This window comes from Malaclemys terrapin, chromosome 8 (genome assembly GCF_027887155.1).
Source record: "Malaclemys terrapin pileata isolate rMalTer1 chromosome 8, rMalTer1.hap1, whole genome shotgun sequence".
Taxonomy (NCBI): Eukaryota; Metazoa; Chordata; order Testudines; family Emydidae; genus Malaclemys; species Malaclemys terrapin.
In genome coordinates this window covers 54,987,724-55,005,089 of record NC_071512.1, presented here as the reverse complement: position 1 = coordinate 55,005,089, position 17,366 = coordinate 54,987,724, and the positions used below count along the sequence as shown (strand labels likewise).

Sequence of the window (17,366 nt, the reverse complement as noted above, 5' to 3'; positions counted from 1 at the left end):
AGCTCCTAGTGAAGATGGCCTCAGGAGATCGGAACAGAGTAAACGGAGGTGGAAACTGCCTCAGCTGCTCCCACTTTCCTTCAGTGATCTCACAATGGTGTGCATTGGGCCTCACAATCATCCATTTGTGCATTCACAGTCCTACACTTGTTGCATCACAAAAGTGCACCGGCAAGGCTAGGGACGGAGGTCTGCAACCCCACATGGTGTCAGTGGTAATTAATGGTGTTCTCAAACACACTGACAAAGAAACTGCTCACATGAACAGGCCTGATTCTCCCCTGCCGTGCTGTTTGGGCAGCTGTTTGCACTAGTGCAAAAGGGGTGTCAAATACTACCAAGAAGAATGGTACCATTTCACACCCACGTATCATGGGTGTAAATGATTGGACAAGGGGCAAAGCTGTGGAGAAGCTGGGCCTGTGTCTTTTTTTTGGGGTGGGGGGATGATATGGAAGAAAAGGCAAAAAACCCTTAGACTTAAACAGGGGTGGGTTGAATGTGGCTGGGGCTCCTCTGGCAAAGAGCTATATAGAGGGATGGTGACTGTTCCTCAGCTACTGGTAGCACTGCAGTAAGCTTTCTAACTGATGGCACTTGGCCTAGGACCTGGTACTGTTAACATCACCACCACCAGTTCCCTGCTAGATTTACAGAAGAGGCTCTGTGGTTTCACAACGGCACTAGGATAACACAATAACACCCAGTGTGGTCTAGAGGATAGAGCCCTGAACGGGAACTCAGGCATTCTGTTACAGGCTCTGTGACCTAGGTCACGTCACCTGTCTGTGCCCATGTTTCCCCTCCCACCGATTGTCTGTCCTGTCTAATTAGTTTGGGAGCTCTTGGAGGCAGAGCCTGTCTCTTGTTATGTGTTTGCACAGCACCCAGCACAATGGGGCTCCAGTGGCAGGTAGGGCTTTTCAGCACTACCGTAATATACAGAATAATTGACCAATGGCTGCCTAACCCCAGAGATAGGAGTGTAGGGATCTCAGTGTTTTTGCAGATTTCTGGGGGGAATGATTGCTTGCCTCCATTCCTGCCCCAGGATCTCTGCCCGGAACAATGGTGTTTGGGCTGCTGATTTCATCCCTACCTGCCTGTTTGGCGTCTGTGACCTGCCCTCGCTGGGTGACCTGGACTGGCGCCGGACAGGAGACTCGCCATCTGCCTGCGGACTCCTCTCCTCCGAGTTGCAGCGGGAGATGTCCGGGGACAGCAGGTGCTTGCGTTCTTTGGATCGCCCTCGTTCTCTTCCGCCCGAGCGATGTGTCTCAGATCTGTGGCCTGGGGAGGACAAAGTCAAACTGTAAGGCTCCCCAGTGGGACAGCTGCTGCAATTTGTTCAAAGTGGGGGTCCAGAGATCACAACCACGCTAGGAGGGTGCTGTCGTCTTAACTCTAATGTCCAGAGCTCCCTCTCTTTCATACTATCTCCATCCTGCTAACCCAACACTTTCTCTAGGCCAGGCAGGTGAGGGGCTTTCCCCATGCCTAGGATCCTGTAAGAGCTCCCTCATCAAAGGAAGAGTGTAGCTCTACTGCCTAGTATCTTCTTACACCCTCCTCTTCCCCCTAAGCAAAGTGCTTGTGAGAGCCGTTGTGATTTCCTTCAGTCTGCGGTGGCTCTGGTCATAGCATGGAAATTGCTCCCCTCTGGATAGTTAATGACCTCTTTCCTTGGGGCTGACAAAGTCTTTCTCCTTCCTCCTTCTCCAGAGCCTTAGTGCATCCTCTGACACCATGGACCACTTTCTCCTCCTGAACTGTACAGCTCCCTCCTACAATGGCTCTGCTCTCGTTTTATTAGGCTCTTTCCTCTCTGTCTCTGGTGGTGACGCCTCCTGTGTCAAGACACCGCCTTGACTGAGCCCCAGAAGGCTCAATTCTCAGCCTGCTGCTGTTCTGTGACTTCTCCTTCTCAGTCAACTTATCTCCTCCTTTATGCTTCCCTGCAGCACCACTTTCAGCCGGATGGAACTGTCAGTGGATTGTGAGCCCCATCGCACGTACTTTCGACTTGTCTGAACCAAGTAAACCCCAGGACTCTGTCACAGCTTCTTTCAGGGGAACGCCTGGCCATCCTCAAACACAACTCTACCTCCCGCCTTCTTGGCACAGACCTCCCATTTGCCTCCACTGCCTGTAATCTTAGCATCTGAACTTTCCTTCTCCTCCCACATCTCCCATGCCTGTAAAGCTGCCCATCACCAGCTCCGCAATGATGCCAATGCAAGCCGCTGCCTCACTTTCAGCTGAAATTCTCATCCATGCATGAGCCATGGCAACTCTCTTCTCCATGGCTTTGTTAAGCCTCATCTCACCAGACTCCAGGAGGCGCAGAATGCTGCAGCCCTGTCTCCGTACAGTTCCACTGACTCCCTGGTCACATCAGGATCCAGTTCACACCTGGTTTCTCAAGTCTTCTACGGACTGACTCCAGCTTAGCTTACAGACCTGATTTCTCTCTACTTCTCACTCCCTCTTGGGGCAGCTCATGGATATACACCAAACGATTTTGCCATTTTGTTTTGGCCTATCCCTGCATAGACCCCTCTTCTCCTTCACCTAAACAGCACTTGCCAATCAGAAAGCCAGTGGCACCAAACTCAATTGGTGCTGCAGTGAATCCTTTGCACCTATAGTGGGAGCCAGAGTTGAGGATCTGCAGCCACTCATGTAAGGCAGGGATGGCAAACTTATACCACAGCCAATCCTGATGCTGCCTGGGACAGGGGACGGATGGCACTGCTGCTGTAGAAGAGGGCTGGTGGCTCAGCACAACTCCTGTACATGCTGCTGATGGTGTGAAGGAGCAATAGGAAACCAGGATGGGGGTGGCCTCCTTCAGGGTTAGAGGAAGAACACCCCACAATGAATAGAGCTGAGCCAGATGGACACTGGAGCAAGGGTCTGGTTGGTAGCCCAATCACAGGGACCTGAGTCGGAGATGTTTTGTGGCCCACCCCAGCTGGAGGAAAGCTGGACCGCAGTGGGAGGGACCCCAGCCCAAGACCCAAACATGGGACACCAGGTGTCCTGCTGCAGCTGTTCTGGCACCTTGTTTTGACAACTCTTGGACTGTGGGTGTAACTCTTATAGAACACTATTCTTCCCTGGTCTGCCCACTGCCCCCTCTACTTGTCCAGCCCCCCGCCGCTTTTCTGTCATCTCCACACCTGGTACAAGGTAGCCTTCCTCTTTGCAGCTCCTGCATCTCTCTGGCTCATGGACTCTCCATCTGTTTTCAGATTTCATAAAAATATATGTCTTCCTTGCCCATGTTTCTTAGCAGCTCCCTCCCCTCCTTGCGGAACTCTCCCAATGTATAATTTAATCCTGTATACTGTCCTAGGGCACATCTTGCATGAGAAGAGCAATGCATGATGATAAAGCTGGATTGGATTGGACTTCTAGTTCTTTACCATTGTCTTTGGGCGGAGTGCCCCACGACTCTGCCATACCCAATAGTAATACTGAAGCTCCGACTGCAGAAAGTAGTGAATTACTCACCCGAATTACTTGTATTCTGGGAAAGAACCCCCCTCACCTGAGTCTGCATTCAGGCGGCGAGCAGACAGCTGCAGCGAGGAGTGGTAACTGCGCCGGCGCGACTTGTACGTGTTTTCACTGCTTCGCTCCATGGAGAACTCATCCAGCCAGGAGCTGTTAGGACGCTTGTCCCGGATGGTGGAGAATGATCGTCTCATAGAGCTCGTGTCTGTAACCACCTGGAAATGCACCCCATGGGATGATTAATGGAAGTCAGCAGCAGCGGCAGGGGGAGGCAGATGGACCACTCCGAAGTCAAGGTGTCTAATATCAGAGAAAGACTAGTACAGTCTCTCCTGCTCAGACACTTTCCAGGAGGGAGTGCAGGAAATTTAACAGCAAAGGCTCCAGAGCTGCTCCAGCATCTATCACTGAATTAAAAAGCTAGGGCCAGATTCTCACCTGGTGTCAATCAGCACAGAAAAAGGAAGAGCAAAGGAAATTCAAAAGGAAAGAGAAAGGAAAGCTCCTATTGGCTTATTTGCTCCCATGTCTCTCTCCTTTTCAATGTATTTGCGTAACTACTGCCATATTTCCATGTACTTCTCCTGGGCCTGTCCCCTTCTCACCAGCCCACCAGCCCGTCTTTCATCTCCTGCCCCTTCCCCATCTGCCCTCACTCTCTCTTGTTGCTCTCATAGCCGACTACCTGCCCTTCTAACTTTATTCACTCTCCATATCCTTCACCCCCTTACACCATTTCTCTTCCAACCCTCCTTCCCTTCTGCCACCTTATTCCTCCCCATTCCCTCTTCTCTCTCATCTCGAAGGATCCCTTACAGTTTCCATGCTTCCCCTCCTTTCACCATTTTCTTCCCCTCCTGTAATCCATCCCTTGTTTTCTTCCCTCTCTCCACTCTTGTCTTCTCTTGTTCTTTGCTGCCCATCAGTTGCCCCTGCTTGTATTTTTTCTTGCCTTACCTCATCTGCTTTTCCCTTCTCCATCTTTGGATCCATTCTTTTCCTTCCTTTCTCTCTCCCACCCAATCCCCTCTCCTTGTATTTCTCTCCCTATCTCTTCTTGTGCCTTCTTTCTGACTTGCTTCCTGCCGCCTCCCCGTGCTCCTCGTGCGCTTTTCCCTTTGAAACAAAGCTATTTCCTTCCATTTCCCTCCAGTCCCTCGGTGCTGTTGCCATGTTGCCTCCCATCCCCACACTGTGTTCAGCCACTCCTCCCAGAGGTAGTCAGTCCCCTCTGTGCCTGATGGTAGAGCAGCTTCTGCGTCCATTTGGACTGTCTCAGCCCATTACCAGGTGCCAAATTACCAGTTCACTCAGTAGCATCAGCACAGAAAAGTTCTCCTTATCTCCCCACTCCCCAAAGGGCCACTGTAGACAAGCAATGTGGATTTAACCCAAGGAGAATACTAGGAACATTGCATCCCACCCCCTTTGGCATGGAAGGGCCTGTTAATACTGGCCCCGCTACTGAAGAAATATGTTGTCCTGATACTCCATGCCAAAGAGTTATGAAAACAACCCAAGAAAAGCTTTCATGTCTCGGTCAAAACAGAATACGAGACAAACAGACAGAAAAACCAGGCAGACAAACGAAGAGATGGAGAATGGCCCAGACTGATCAGGACAGACTGCCCAGGGCCTGACAGGTGTGCATGTGTTTCAGGACAACGGCAGAAGAAGGAAAGCAGAAGTTGGGTAATTGTCAGTACAAATCTTTCGCAGGTGGGGAGGGATACTTTGAAAATGTTGCATGTTGAATGAAACACCAAGGAACCAGTCCTGCTAAACGACAATGGGGGTAGGCTAGGGGGAGCAGAAGGATGGTCCAATGGTTTGGGTTCTATCTTGGGAGACCCGGGTTCCATTCCCTGGTCTACCACAGGCTTCCTGTGTGACCTTGGGCAAGTCGCTCTGTGCCTCAGTTCATCATCTGTACAATGGGGATAATAGCATCACCCTGCCTCCCAGGGGTGTTGTTAGGATAACTGCGGTACAGACTGGGGGGTGCTCAGGTACAGTAGGAATAGGGGCCATGTCATCCCCTAAGATAGACTGTTTCCCAATGCCATCCAGATAGAGACCCGCTGGAAAAGCACTAGCAATACCTAGCACACCGCAGTAGGGCCTGGCAGTGCAGCACTAAACATCTCACAGGGAAAAATATGGGCTCTCTTTTCATATCAGATAGCTACAGCCATGTACTTCCACTTCTGCTTGTCCGGCTATGGTTTCGCTTGTGTTACCTGGGGATCCACAGTCAGGCGTGGCATGGAGGAGGCCCTCCCAGATACAGCGCGCTCCTGAGTGTCCACGGGGAGATAGTTGCCACGGTTAGAGGGCTGCACGCTTTGAAACTCTCTAACCTCTGGCTCCTGGAAATAAACACACAGCCAAGCTCGTGGGATTTTGTTTGATTAGGTCACCACTCCTCTCCTGCTAATGTCTGTGCTCCTGTTGGACTGGGAATCGCTTGACAGGAGGGGAACCTGCCTCTTTCAAATCTCAGGAACAGAGTGCAGTTTTTTGGTTGGCCAAACACTGAGAATGGCTGGATTCAGTATTAATAGCAGTTTCAGTCTCGGGCTCCATTACAGAGACCCAGCTCACAGGTTCCTGCCCTGGCTGACACCTAGGCAAACTTCACTACTTTTTTATTTTAGCAATGAGAGAAGGAAAACCAAGACTGATTTTCTAGGTCCCTGGAATATCTACCCTTCTACTGCTTAGTTTTCTTTTATTTCCTTTTTTTAAGCTTGCAGAATCTTCTCTGATTTGATTTTCTAAAAGGTTTTTCCAGTCATGTCCAAGTTAAATGAATCAGAAAGGGCTCAATGTCATATTTGTATATTTTGGTTAATTTCCGACTTTAAAAATCTCTTTTGTTTTGGTCAAAGAGGAAAAACGGAAGCAAGTGCTATTATTTTGGGTTGCCAGGAAGTGAGATCAGATAGATGTGGGTCATCACTAGGAAGTGACAATAGAAGGGATGAATTCAGAGACCCTCTCCTTCATAGCCAGCAGTCTCCATGAAAGATTGACCAGGAAGTTTCCATTTTTGGCTGAAGGGCTGAATTGTATGGAGAGGTGCTGTGTGTGTGATACAGAATTCACAGAGATAGTGCTACAAACTCTGAGAAGCATACAAATCAGACTGGAAATGTACAGTGATACAACACTGCAGTCCAACAAGTGTAAGGGTGGTGCCCAATGCACACACGTGTACATATATACACATACACAGACACTAGTGCTGCTGACTGGAATGTGGGCATATGTGTATGTTCACGTTTGTGTGACACAGTTCAACAGTTCAGTTTTGATAATGGACACCAGCACTGACAACAAGATGAACACGAATCCCAAAGCAGCCGATACCATCGTTCAGCACAGGGTAACCCACTGAAATGAGTATTTAATAAAAGGAATCGACCTGTGAAGAAAAGGATAGTTTACTGCCTTATATCAGTCCATTGTACTACAGCATCACAAAGTCTTAGAGCACCTCCCAAGCTGTGATATTTCCTGTGCACTCGTGTCCTGGGCCCGGAAACAGAGAGAGGAGGATCACTGGGCTGCTCGGACATTCTTTAGAAACATAGTTAAACAGCACCACGCACATGGCATCCTTAGTAGCTCTGATAAACATGTCGGGCCAGATTTTCAGCTGCTGTAAACTGGCATAGCTCCAATGGAGTCCTACTGATTTACACCAGCTGGCCGTCTGGGTCCACCTCTCAATATGTGGTGTGTGTACATTTTGCATCTCCACAGTCCCTACAAACCAGGCCTGTGCACGATCTGAAACACACCAGGATGCACTCAGAACGCTCGCACGTGCTCAGTGCAGCCATACAAACACGGGCTCTCTCGTTCTCCCAAAAGACTACTGGACCACTTGTCACGTAGCCACAGGAGCCCAAGCACTATAAATGGGGGATGAAGCAGGGCCCTTAGAGTGCTGCATGCGTGAAGAGCCATCTGAAGCCCACCTGCTTTACAATGGAAGGACTCAAAGATTAAAACCATGTTAAAAGCAATTCTAGAGAAGGATCTAGCATGAAATGGGTTTCCATATTCCTTTTATGTAGGGCCATCCTGGTGTGACCTATTTTAGGACTGGACCCAGACCCCACTTGAAGTCAATGAATGGAAATACTCTCATTGACTGCAGTGGGCTTTGGATCAGGCCCGTGGATAGGAATATATCTTAATTTGTTACAGTGGGTTCCAAAAGATAGTTAAGAGATCAGTGTTCTCCCTCTTTTGCTCCTGCTATTGATCCCCTATTGGCAGAAGCTGGCACATCGTGACCTTACAGTGTCAGTGACAAGAGATCCACACTTCCCACTGCCAAGCAGGAGGATGCTGTCAGAGAATTTGCTTCCCAAAATCAGGGTAGGGGTAGGAAAGTGGGAGGGGGGTAGAGAAAAGAAGTAGCAAGAGAGTTGGTATTATTGCTTGGACCAGTGGTTCTCAACCTGTGGCCCGCGGGCTGCTTGCGGTCCAATCAGCACAGAGCTGCATCCCATGTGACATCCTCAGGGCCATACAGGTAGTATTGGATGCGGCCCACATAACTCGTTGTGGGCTGCATATGTGGCCCACAGTGGAAACAGGTTGAGAACCACTGAACCCAAGAAGATTTTTGAGCGGTGTGCATGTGCATGGGACTGCCCACGCCCGCAGGATGGGGCAATAAAATTGGAACTACCTTTTGGAAACAGAGCAGGGCAGTGGTGCTGAGACCATAAAGAAAGTACATTAAAGGCAGGATATTGGTTTACCAGAGATTGCTGCTCCTGGAACTGCCCATGTGTTGAATCCATACAAGCCAGTTGGAATATCTCTTGAGGAGAGAGTGGACTCAGCGATGGGTACCCACTCCGGCTGCTCCTGCAAAGATATTCCAACTTCAGAGAGACAGAGAGAGAGAACAAATCTTCATGCTGCGATCACTGACGGCCTCTCTGATTTAAACCTTTTAAAGAGAAAAAGGTGACCTCATTTCACTCAGCACTGCATTCTCAAAGTTCTCCTGGCAAGAGGTGCTCCTTTGGTGGGTACGCTGTGAATTGAAATGAACAACTTCTCATCTCCCATACAAACTTCAACCTGGCATTGCTGAGTACTGTCCTGACAGCCGGCACTTCACTGAAAAGGGACAGCCGTTGTGCCACCTGCAATGTGGGAGCTCAGTGACAGTTCCAAAATGAGCCTCCACCTGGCGGTCATACTTGGCTGACAATCACAAGAGTTTTACTGTTCCTAGATTGGACATTTTGTTTCTCTGTGAAGTAGTCCAATTCTTTTGCAGCTAATGGTGGTGCAGCGGTACAGTGACGGCTTCCCCAGGGATGCCTGCGATTATGGGAATGGCATTATTAAAGTGACATGCACGTGCCTGGTGGTTGCATTGCAACCATGAGGATATTGGGTGTATTGGGGGCTCTTCCTCCTCCTTTTCTGTGACTCTAGACCAGTGGTTATCAAACTTTTTGTATTGGTGACCCCTTTCACACTGCAAGTCTCTGAGTGTGACCCTCCCTTAAAGATAAAAATGGGGGGTTAATTTAATTTAACGAGGGCTTGGGGCTGTCAGCCCAATGGAGTTGACAGCTCGCAACCCCCATGTAACCATTTTGTGACTCCCCCGTTTGCAAACCCCTGCTCTAGACCTTCATTTCCTTTGCTCTTATTAAAAAGATCCAAAATGAAACATTTGAAAAGTTTCCCAACTTTTTCAATTCATTGAACAGTCCGAGACATTTCAGGTTTGGTGCGCGAATGGAAATATTTTTCCAGTTTTTTGGAACTGCCAACGAACCGAAAAAACAGTAATTCTCACAGTTCTACATCTATGTGGCTGGATATATGCTGATGCTGTCCATAGGCTGAAATGCAGCTCTTTGTGGTCCTTTGGTAACACCAATAAAAACACACCAGAAGCTCATACTTCTGCATTCGTCCTACAATGATCGAGATGTTTCTGATAACTGCCAGGATTTCCTTTTCCCCTGGGCTCTGCCTACTACCCCTATCTGCACCTTCAGTGCCAGTCATTCAGGAAATAAAGAATGTCTGTAGGAACAGAAACACCAGAGCAGATATACTACAGGTATTAAGGGCAATACTTACAGGCCTGAAAGGGTGTCCTGCTGGAGGTAAGGCAAAGCTTTGGCATTAGAAAGGATCTCTGGAGGCAGAGATGAGGGCTCCATGCGCTGGAACATAGGGGCATTTTTCTGTAATAAAAAATAAACAGTCTGAGTCCGTTTAAAGTGCAAAACATTTCTGCTGCATAAAAAAAGAAATCTCTTGTACAGAAGGTTAAAAGCATGACAATGCTTCCCCTTTCTGAATCCATCTTCTGGACTGCTTTCTATCTGTCTAGTATAAACTCTACACTGCTATGAATACATTTGCTTTAAATCACCCACCTCTTCTTTTACCCGTCGTCTCCTTAACTCACCCATCCCTTAAATCTTCAGATGGTCACTGTCTTAGTGCTGTGCCAGCCCTGTCGAGAATCTGTGTGTGGTCAGTATCTTGTCTAAAGGTCACATTGATACAGAATCCTTGCTCTGAAGGCGTCGTGAGCTCTCCGCTCTCCTCACAGCCAAAAAGCACCAGCCAACTCTTGCAGTGGTTGAACTCACCTGTTCCTCCAGCTGCTGTTTCTGCTTCTTTGCTTTGCTCTGCTTATAGTAGTCCATGATCATCATGGCTGCATATATTTTGCCTACCGTCAGGTCAGAAGCTGCAAGCATAAGAGGAATACTTTTATGTTAGCCAAATCAATAGGAGGGAAGGTCTGAAGACTTTATTGCCCACCCTTCACGATACCCATCTTACTCTCCTGAGCCTTAAAAGACAAACTCTGTTCAGTGCTCTAGAAGAAATGGAATTAAAAGACCAAGTACTGTGGGTGGAAATCCCTCCAGATGTAGGACAGTCTGGAGGTGGACAGCTTAGAATCACAGTAATAAAACATTGGAGATACGCAGCCTCATCACACAGTTGCTGTAACACCATCAAAAGAAAGGGGGAACAAACAATCCCCCCCCCCACACACACACACATATGGGTCAGAGGATCCCCCTGATCAAAGGGGTTTGATCTGAGAAGATCATTGGATGCTATTTATTTTTCAAGCAGGTCCAGGGTATGGTGGAGCAAGGAGAAATTTTGCTTATGTTATAGAAAATCTCCTCTGGGCTTCTCCTTAAGCAATGATCCGCTATTGCCATGTTTCTGTTCCTCTTGCTGAAGATGCCTCCCCCACCCTGGCATTGTGAGAAGTTGGCAGCAATGATGCAGAAGGAGGAGACTCACTTTTTGGCAGGGGCACTAGTACGTCCAGCATCTTCTGGGACAGGTGAGGCCAGATGGCCAGAATCTCCTTTTGCAGCTCCGAATCCAACTGCTGCCAGTCTGCACCGCCTGGAACACAGAGACAGAATGGGTCCACACAGACTACTGATGGGACAGACTGCAGGGAGGTCTTTATGGGTATGTCTACACTGAACATAAGAATGGCCATGCTGGGTCAGACCAATGGTCCATCTAGCCCAGTGTCCTGTCTGCCAACAGTGACCAATGCCAGATGTGTCAGAGGGAATGAACAGAACAGGCAGTCATTGAGTGATCCACCCCATTGTCCACTCTAGCTTCTCGCAATCAGAAGCTAGGGCCACCCAGAGCTTGAGGTTGTGTCCCTGACCATCCTGGCTAATAGCCATTGATAGACCTATCCTCCATGAACCAATCTAATTCTTTTTTGAACCCAGTTATACTTTTGGTCTTCACAACATCCCCTGGCAACGAGTTCCACAGGTTGACCATTCGTTGTGGGAAGGAGTACTTCCTTTTGTTTTAAACCTGCTGCCTATTAATTTCATTGGGTGACCCCTGGTTCTTCTGTTATATGAAGGAGTAAATAACACTTCTCTATTCATTTTCTCCACACCATTCATGATTTTGTAGACTCTTATCATATCCCCACTGAGTCGTCTCCTTTTCAAGCTGGACAGTCCCAGTCTTTTTAATCTCTCTTCACATGGAAGCTGTTCCATACCCTTTATCATTTTTGTTGCCCTCCTCTGTACCTTTTCCAGTTCTAATGTATTTTTTTTGAGATGGGATGACCAGAACTGCATGCAGTATTCAAGATGTGGGCATACCATGAATTTATATAGTGGCATTATATTTTCAGTCTTATTATCTATCCCAGTGGTCCCCAACCTTTTTTTTCTGGCGGGCACCAGACAACGAGCCATGGAGGACCATGGCGGCGGATGAGCATCTGCTGAAATGCCGCCGACAAGCGGCGTCATCCAGAGGCGTCACCAGCGGGCGCCATGGCACCTGCTGGCACCGCATTGGGGACTCCTAATCTATCCCTTTTCTAATGGTTCCTAACACTGTTAGCTTTTTTGACTGCTACTGCCATTAAAAACTCATGGCCAGCCTGTGCCAGTTGACTCAGGCTCATGGGACTCGGGCTAAGGAGCTGTTTAATTGTGGTGTAAACATTCGGGCTCAGGCTGCAGCCTGGGCTCTAGGACCCTGTGAGGTGTGAGGCTCCCAGAGCTCAGGCTACAGCCCAAACCCAAATGTCTACACAGCAGTTAAACAGCCCCTTACCCCGAGCCCAAGTCAGCTGGCAGGGGCCAGCTGCTGGTGTCCAACTGCAGTGCAGACATACCCTATGAGTCCAGCTCCATGCCCTGGGCATAGCTGAACACAATCGTTTTCATCTTCAAAGTTAAGATGGATTTGCTTTTAAATGATATGGCACCATGCAGCCATAATTGGGAGAAAGAGCCGCTATCAACAAGTGGCAACTCTGAATGGGAACATCCAATGGCATAAAGTGCTAGAAGGGAAATCTCATTCATAGAAAAGCCTCTCACCCAGTGCAGATCTCCCTTCCTCCATCCCCCACACACCTGCTGCTACCCCACTGTCTCTTCCTTTAAACTAAGTGCTGGTGAAAGTATTGACAGCCCGGGAGAACAGGGGTAACCCAGGCAGAGCCACTGCAAGCTCCCCTATATGGCCTTACCCACGGGCTTCAGATCTCACCTGGTGCAGCCACCTCTGGGATGAGAGGCTAATTCACCCCCCAGACCCATTCAGACCGTGGCCTCTCAGCTGAGGCTGTCAAGAATGGTGCCAGTTCATGCCAGATTTGCTGGTGACATGGATACTTCTCCACTGGGCCCGTGGCTGAGGCCACCACTCCAGTTCACATTCACACAGGCCACCTGACAGTTGTGAAATGGGGATGGCTTTCGGTCTCTTACACCTGGCCCCCGAGACACCCAGGACCATGCCCTGTCCACTGGACTTTCCACTTGTCTCTTGTTACGGGCCAAGAATGGGCAGTGTATTGGAGTGAAGTAATTTCCACATCCTCGTAAGGGATATTTTTAAATATTTGCCTTTCTAAGGGTCTCCCTCCAGGGCTCCACCCACTCTCCCCCACCTTTCAAAGTCCCACAGGCTGCTGAGCACAGGATGTGACTTCCACAGGCTCCTATGAGTGCTGCTTTCTGCCCTTTGGGCAAAAGAGGTCACCAGAGAACATAAGGTGCTTGGGGGCGGTTTTTGTGATTCTCTTCTGCTGGGAGGATGGGAACTCTTCTCCTACATCTCTCCCTCTGGCTGTCACGGCCAGGAGATATGTTCCTGTTTTCTGAGCACCGCAGCTTTAAGTGGAAAGCTGCCCATCATGGAAGAGGGCAGTGTCAGTACTTATGAGGAAAGCAGCTCCTTCCAGAGCCAAAGATAGTTTCAGACTGGAAAGATTAGCGAGCCAGCCGCAGACTGGGGTTGATTTCTCTCTCGCCCTCTCTTACTAGCAATTTCCTCCATCCCTGCATCTGGCCCCATAGCAATGATCCCACACTTTGCCCTTCATGTCCCTGTGATGGCAGCACATACTATTCAGGCCTGCCAGAGTAAGCAAATAGGACTGAATGACGGGCCTCCTGCCCCTTGCCAATGTAATAAGTCAGCTCCACCACCCGTCCCGCCGTCTCCACCGACCGCTCCTGAATCCTTGTGCTGCTGCCCCTCACCTTTAGCAATTTTGATGTCCAGCGCCGTACGGATCAGAGCCATCAAGGTAGAGGTGAAATGGACCGTCATGTCCTCAGCCACAGGCATGTTCATCAGCACCAGCCTCTGCGCAAGAAAGAGAAAAAACAGCAGACGACAAACAATATCGAAAAACAAATTGAGCAGGCAGGAGGGGAAAAAGCAAGAGAGCGTGTAAAACAGCACAGCCAAAAAAGAAGGGCAAGGATCAGCCCCTCCCTCCCATTCCAGCTTCTTCCATCCCCCTCTCCCAGTATTCCGGCTCACTGCCTTTCTATGTCTGTCAGGACCCTATGCTACAGCCCAAGAGTAGCCCCCTAGCCTGGGGAGTGAGAGGGTGTTCCCTGTGCTTTCGGAAAGGACTCCTGAAAACTCAGGGATTCAGCTCTGGAAATTACCAATGGGGAGAAAGCCCTGCGGGATCGCTCCATCTCCTGCTTCAGAGCAGCTTTGAAATCCAGCTTCTGCCCCATCCCCTGGGGACACCTCTAAACCCTGGGCACTTCTGATTGGCTGGCTTGCCTAGTATGCAACATCCTGGCGCCCCCTTTTTGAGTCTTTCAGAGATGACAGTTGCCGGCATATGATCACACATGCATAGGATCCATCTTATCCAATGGCGAGGTAGAGAGAGGGCAGCCAGGGAGAGAGAGGAAGGCGACCAAGGCAGGAGAGGTCAGGCCATGCTCCCTTCACCCAGAGGGGGACAAACTCAAATGGCCAGATCCACTTTCCAGAGAGTATATTTTGCTCTGTGTATATATCAGGATTTCCCTCTCCCACACCTACCCACATCCGTCCCATCCTTAGTACGTCCTGCTGCATCATGCACAGCAGTTCTCCTGGGCACAAAGGTTCTCACCCAGTCACAACACTAGCAGGGGTGTACGCGGGAGCAAGTGAGAGTGCTTGTGCGAGTGTGAGAAGCTACACAGGAATATGTGGGTGCAGAAGCTGTCGCTAGCTAGAACACCACAGACACTGTCCGCATTCAGTAGGGGAAGTCTGGAAGCCAAGTTCTGGGGAGATCCTCCAGTTGCTTTCGAACCAAGTATCCCAGCCCCAGATCTTGGAGTCTCCCTCATAATTCTCTTTGAGTTTTGTCTCCAATATTGCAACAGGGTATCTCACTCTGAATACCTCTCTGGGCCAGTCTGCCCAGAGCTCAACATTGCACAGCTCCTGACCCATTCACAGCTTCCTCCCACATCCCATGCAGCTGGCCAGCAGGTTTTAGAGTGCTTCCCCTGAGGCAGAAGCACAGGGCACTGCACCAGCAGAGCAATCAAAGGGTCAGTTAAAGACAGTCACTAGTGCCCAAAGGTGCCCAGCGGGCAAAGGGATGGTACTCTCACCAGCTCAACCTCAGCAGGGAGTGTTCTCTTTCCAGATTGCATGAGCTCTCCCTGGGGAACTAGTGCCAGGCTGGCACACTGTGATCACTGCCTGTCTGGGCCTACACGAGGAACCCTCATGGCCTACCATCTTCTCATTTCAACCTTTCCAAGTGAGCTGGGCTGGGAGCAGAATGGTTCAGGGTCATGTAGGGATGGGTCATCCTGGAGTTTCCTCCACCTCTTGGAGGAAGCCTCGTTCTAGAGAACCCCTATCAATCCCATCTGGGGGGGCTGTCCAATTGTCCCAACTGCAAAGGGGCTGTGTTATCCTTCTACTTCCCATTCTTATACAGAGCCAGATTTCCATCCTTTCCCATAATAGGAATGCTATATTCCTGGGTGTCCTGTTGGGTGTGTCATACCCAAAACAGAGCTCTGTTAGAGTGGACAGAACCTCTCCTTATGGGGCATGTGATTTCTGATTAAATCAAACCAGGCTGGAGCTTCCTGAGTATTCAACAGTTCCCCCTCCCACTCCCTGCTCAGTGCTAGCCCAGAAGGAAGGAAGGAAGGGTTGGTCTACCTTATAGGCCACTTTGGAGGGACATCTCTTGCCGAGGCCTAGCGGTGGTGACATGAGAGTCAGCATTTCATACATCTCAGTGTAATGGATGCGGCCACTGCTCATGGAGGAGGAAGGGGTGGATGGGAAAGATGGGGAGGAGGAGTAAGGGAGGGTGGGGAAGAGGAGAGGAAGGAAGATGCAGAGAGAGAGAGAGAGAGGAGAGGAGAAGAGGCATTCCCAGAGAGCAAAAACAAACAAACAAAATAATAATACGGGAAACAGGAGAGAAAAAACAAATGGACAAACAGGAAAAGAACAGGAAACCCGTTAATCAAGGCAAATCATACACAAGTGTCCGTCCTGATGAGGATTTATATCACTCCGCACACAGACCGAGGAATGCCAGCTGAAACCACTCATCTCTCCAGCTCTCTGCTGCTGCTGCTGGCTAGTTCTACTTTTCCCTGCAGTCTTGGCATTGACTTCCTAGTCTGAACCCACCCTGCCCGCCCCTCCAAAATACAGTTGTTCCACAAGTCCCAGGACTGTGTGCAAGTGGCATAAATCAGATATACGGCGCTGAAGCAATGGGTTATTTGAGATGTGGTGGCACATACCTCTGTGACACAGAGGAACCAACAATGTTCCACGGACTCTGTAGTTTCTTCCCTTTCTGGGTCCCAGGCACTGTTTCAAAATGTCACATAACCCATGGCTGGAACGTCGTGTATCCCCATCTTGTAACGTCTATGCAATTGGGGGCAGCGTCTTGCATAGAAGGCAGTGGGCCAGGGTCATTTGTCAAAGGAAATATGCCCAGTTGCTTCCGTCTGGCCCTGTGGATGGAGCACTTTCCCACCATGCACCAGTGCAAAAGGCATGCTAGTGGCTGAGAAAAGAAAACCAGGAGGAAAGTTCGGCATGCCATGCTCCCACCCCGGCTCTCTCCCACATGCGACTGCAAGTTCCACCAAGTTGGAGTTTAAAGAGTCTCAGCAGAGGCAGCTGTTTGGCCGTCCAAGATTGGAGCTCACTGGGATTCCCCCAAATGGAACAGTTACTAGGATTGCTTCCTTGATGGATTCCCACCTTGTGCTCCTCTGCTTGCAATGACCTGTCCAGATCTGTTGAGCTGAGGAACAGTATCACAAATTTGTCATCTGATGGATTTCCTTTCTGGGACTGACCTCTTCCACAATGAGACATTTGGGCTGTACCTCTCTTCCTGTAAATACTGAAGGTAGTTCAGATAGGTCTCACAGGACCCCCGGGCTTGGCCACTTCTCTTCTGCCCTTGCACCAGATGAACACTTCAACGTCTGTATTGAAACACCAGATGGTTAATGGATAAATGCAAACACTTAACAGTGACTGTATTAACTATACACATGGAGTAGCAAGGCAGCCATTGCAGAGGCATCTGAAGAAGGTATCTCAGGTAGGGTTGACTGGGAGAGTGGTCAGTTCAAGAGAGGAAATTGTCAAGTAACAACATTCCATTCAGGATCCTGACCTCTTTCCCAATCAGATGTAGCGAGCGATAAGGAAATATTAGTAGAGAGAGACAGATAAGGAAGACAGAGGAAGAATATTTCTTCTTCTCTAGTATTATTCTAGCTTGGGAGCAGCTTCCTGTTGAATGATGCTACCACCGAGGGTTGGAGGTACAGCCTGCAATGCTTTCTATAGGTCTTGCTGCATAACCTGGGGGCAGCTTTGCAGATTATCTCAGTAGCAGCTGATGACCTTTCTATCCAGGACACCATCAAGGAATGTAATGAGTGAGCTCTGTCCCATCCTGGAATTGGCATATTAGGGTCTGTAGATACTTCAGAAATGCCGCACTC

General features: G+C 49.3%; 1 protein-coding gene across 3 annotated transcripts in view; it reads right to left on the bottom strand.

The window, feature by feature from the left end:
• The window catches only part of CACNA1E (calcium voltage-gated channel subunit alpha1 E), a 218,712-nt gene that overhangs the window by 10,896 nt on the left and 190,450 nt on the right, over positions 1-17,366 (bottom strand). For 2 of the 3 annotated variants that reach the window (XM_054037984.1, XM_054037985.1), the window contains 8 exons: positions 15,538-15,634; positions 13,599-13,704; positions 10,849-10,956; positions 10,173-10,273; positions 9,652-9,758; positions 8,301-8,409; positions 3,554-3,734; positions 1,100-1,290 (listed from right to left, as the gene is read on the bottom strand). In XM_054037984.1, coding sequence (XP_053893959.1) covers positions 1,100-1,290; positions 3,554-3,734; positions 8,301-8,409; positions 9,652-9,758; positions 10,173-10,273; positions 10,849-10,956; positions 13,599-13,704; positions 15,538-15,634 — 1,000 coding nt within the window. Of the gene's footprint in view, positions 1-1,099; positions 1,291-3,553; positions 3,735-5,759; positions 5,889-8,300; positions 8,410-9,651; positions 9,759-10,172; positions 10,274-10,848; positions 10,957-13,598; positions 13,705-15,537; positions 15,635-17,366 lie in introns of all 3 variants that reach the window. The other variant, XM_054037983.1, reaches the window with a different exon arrangement.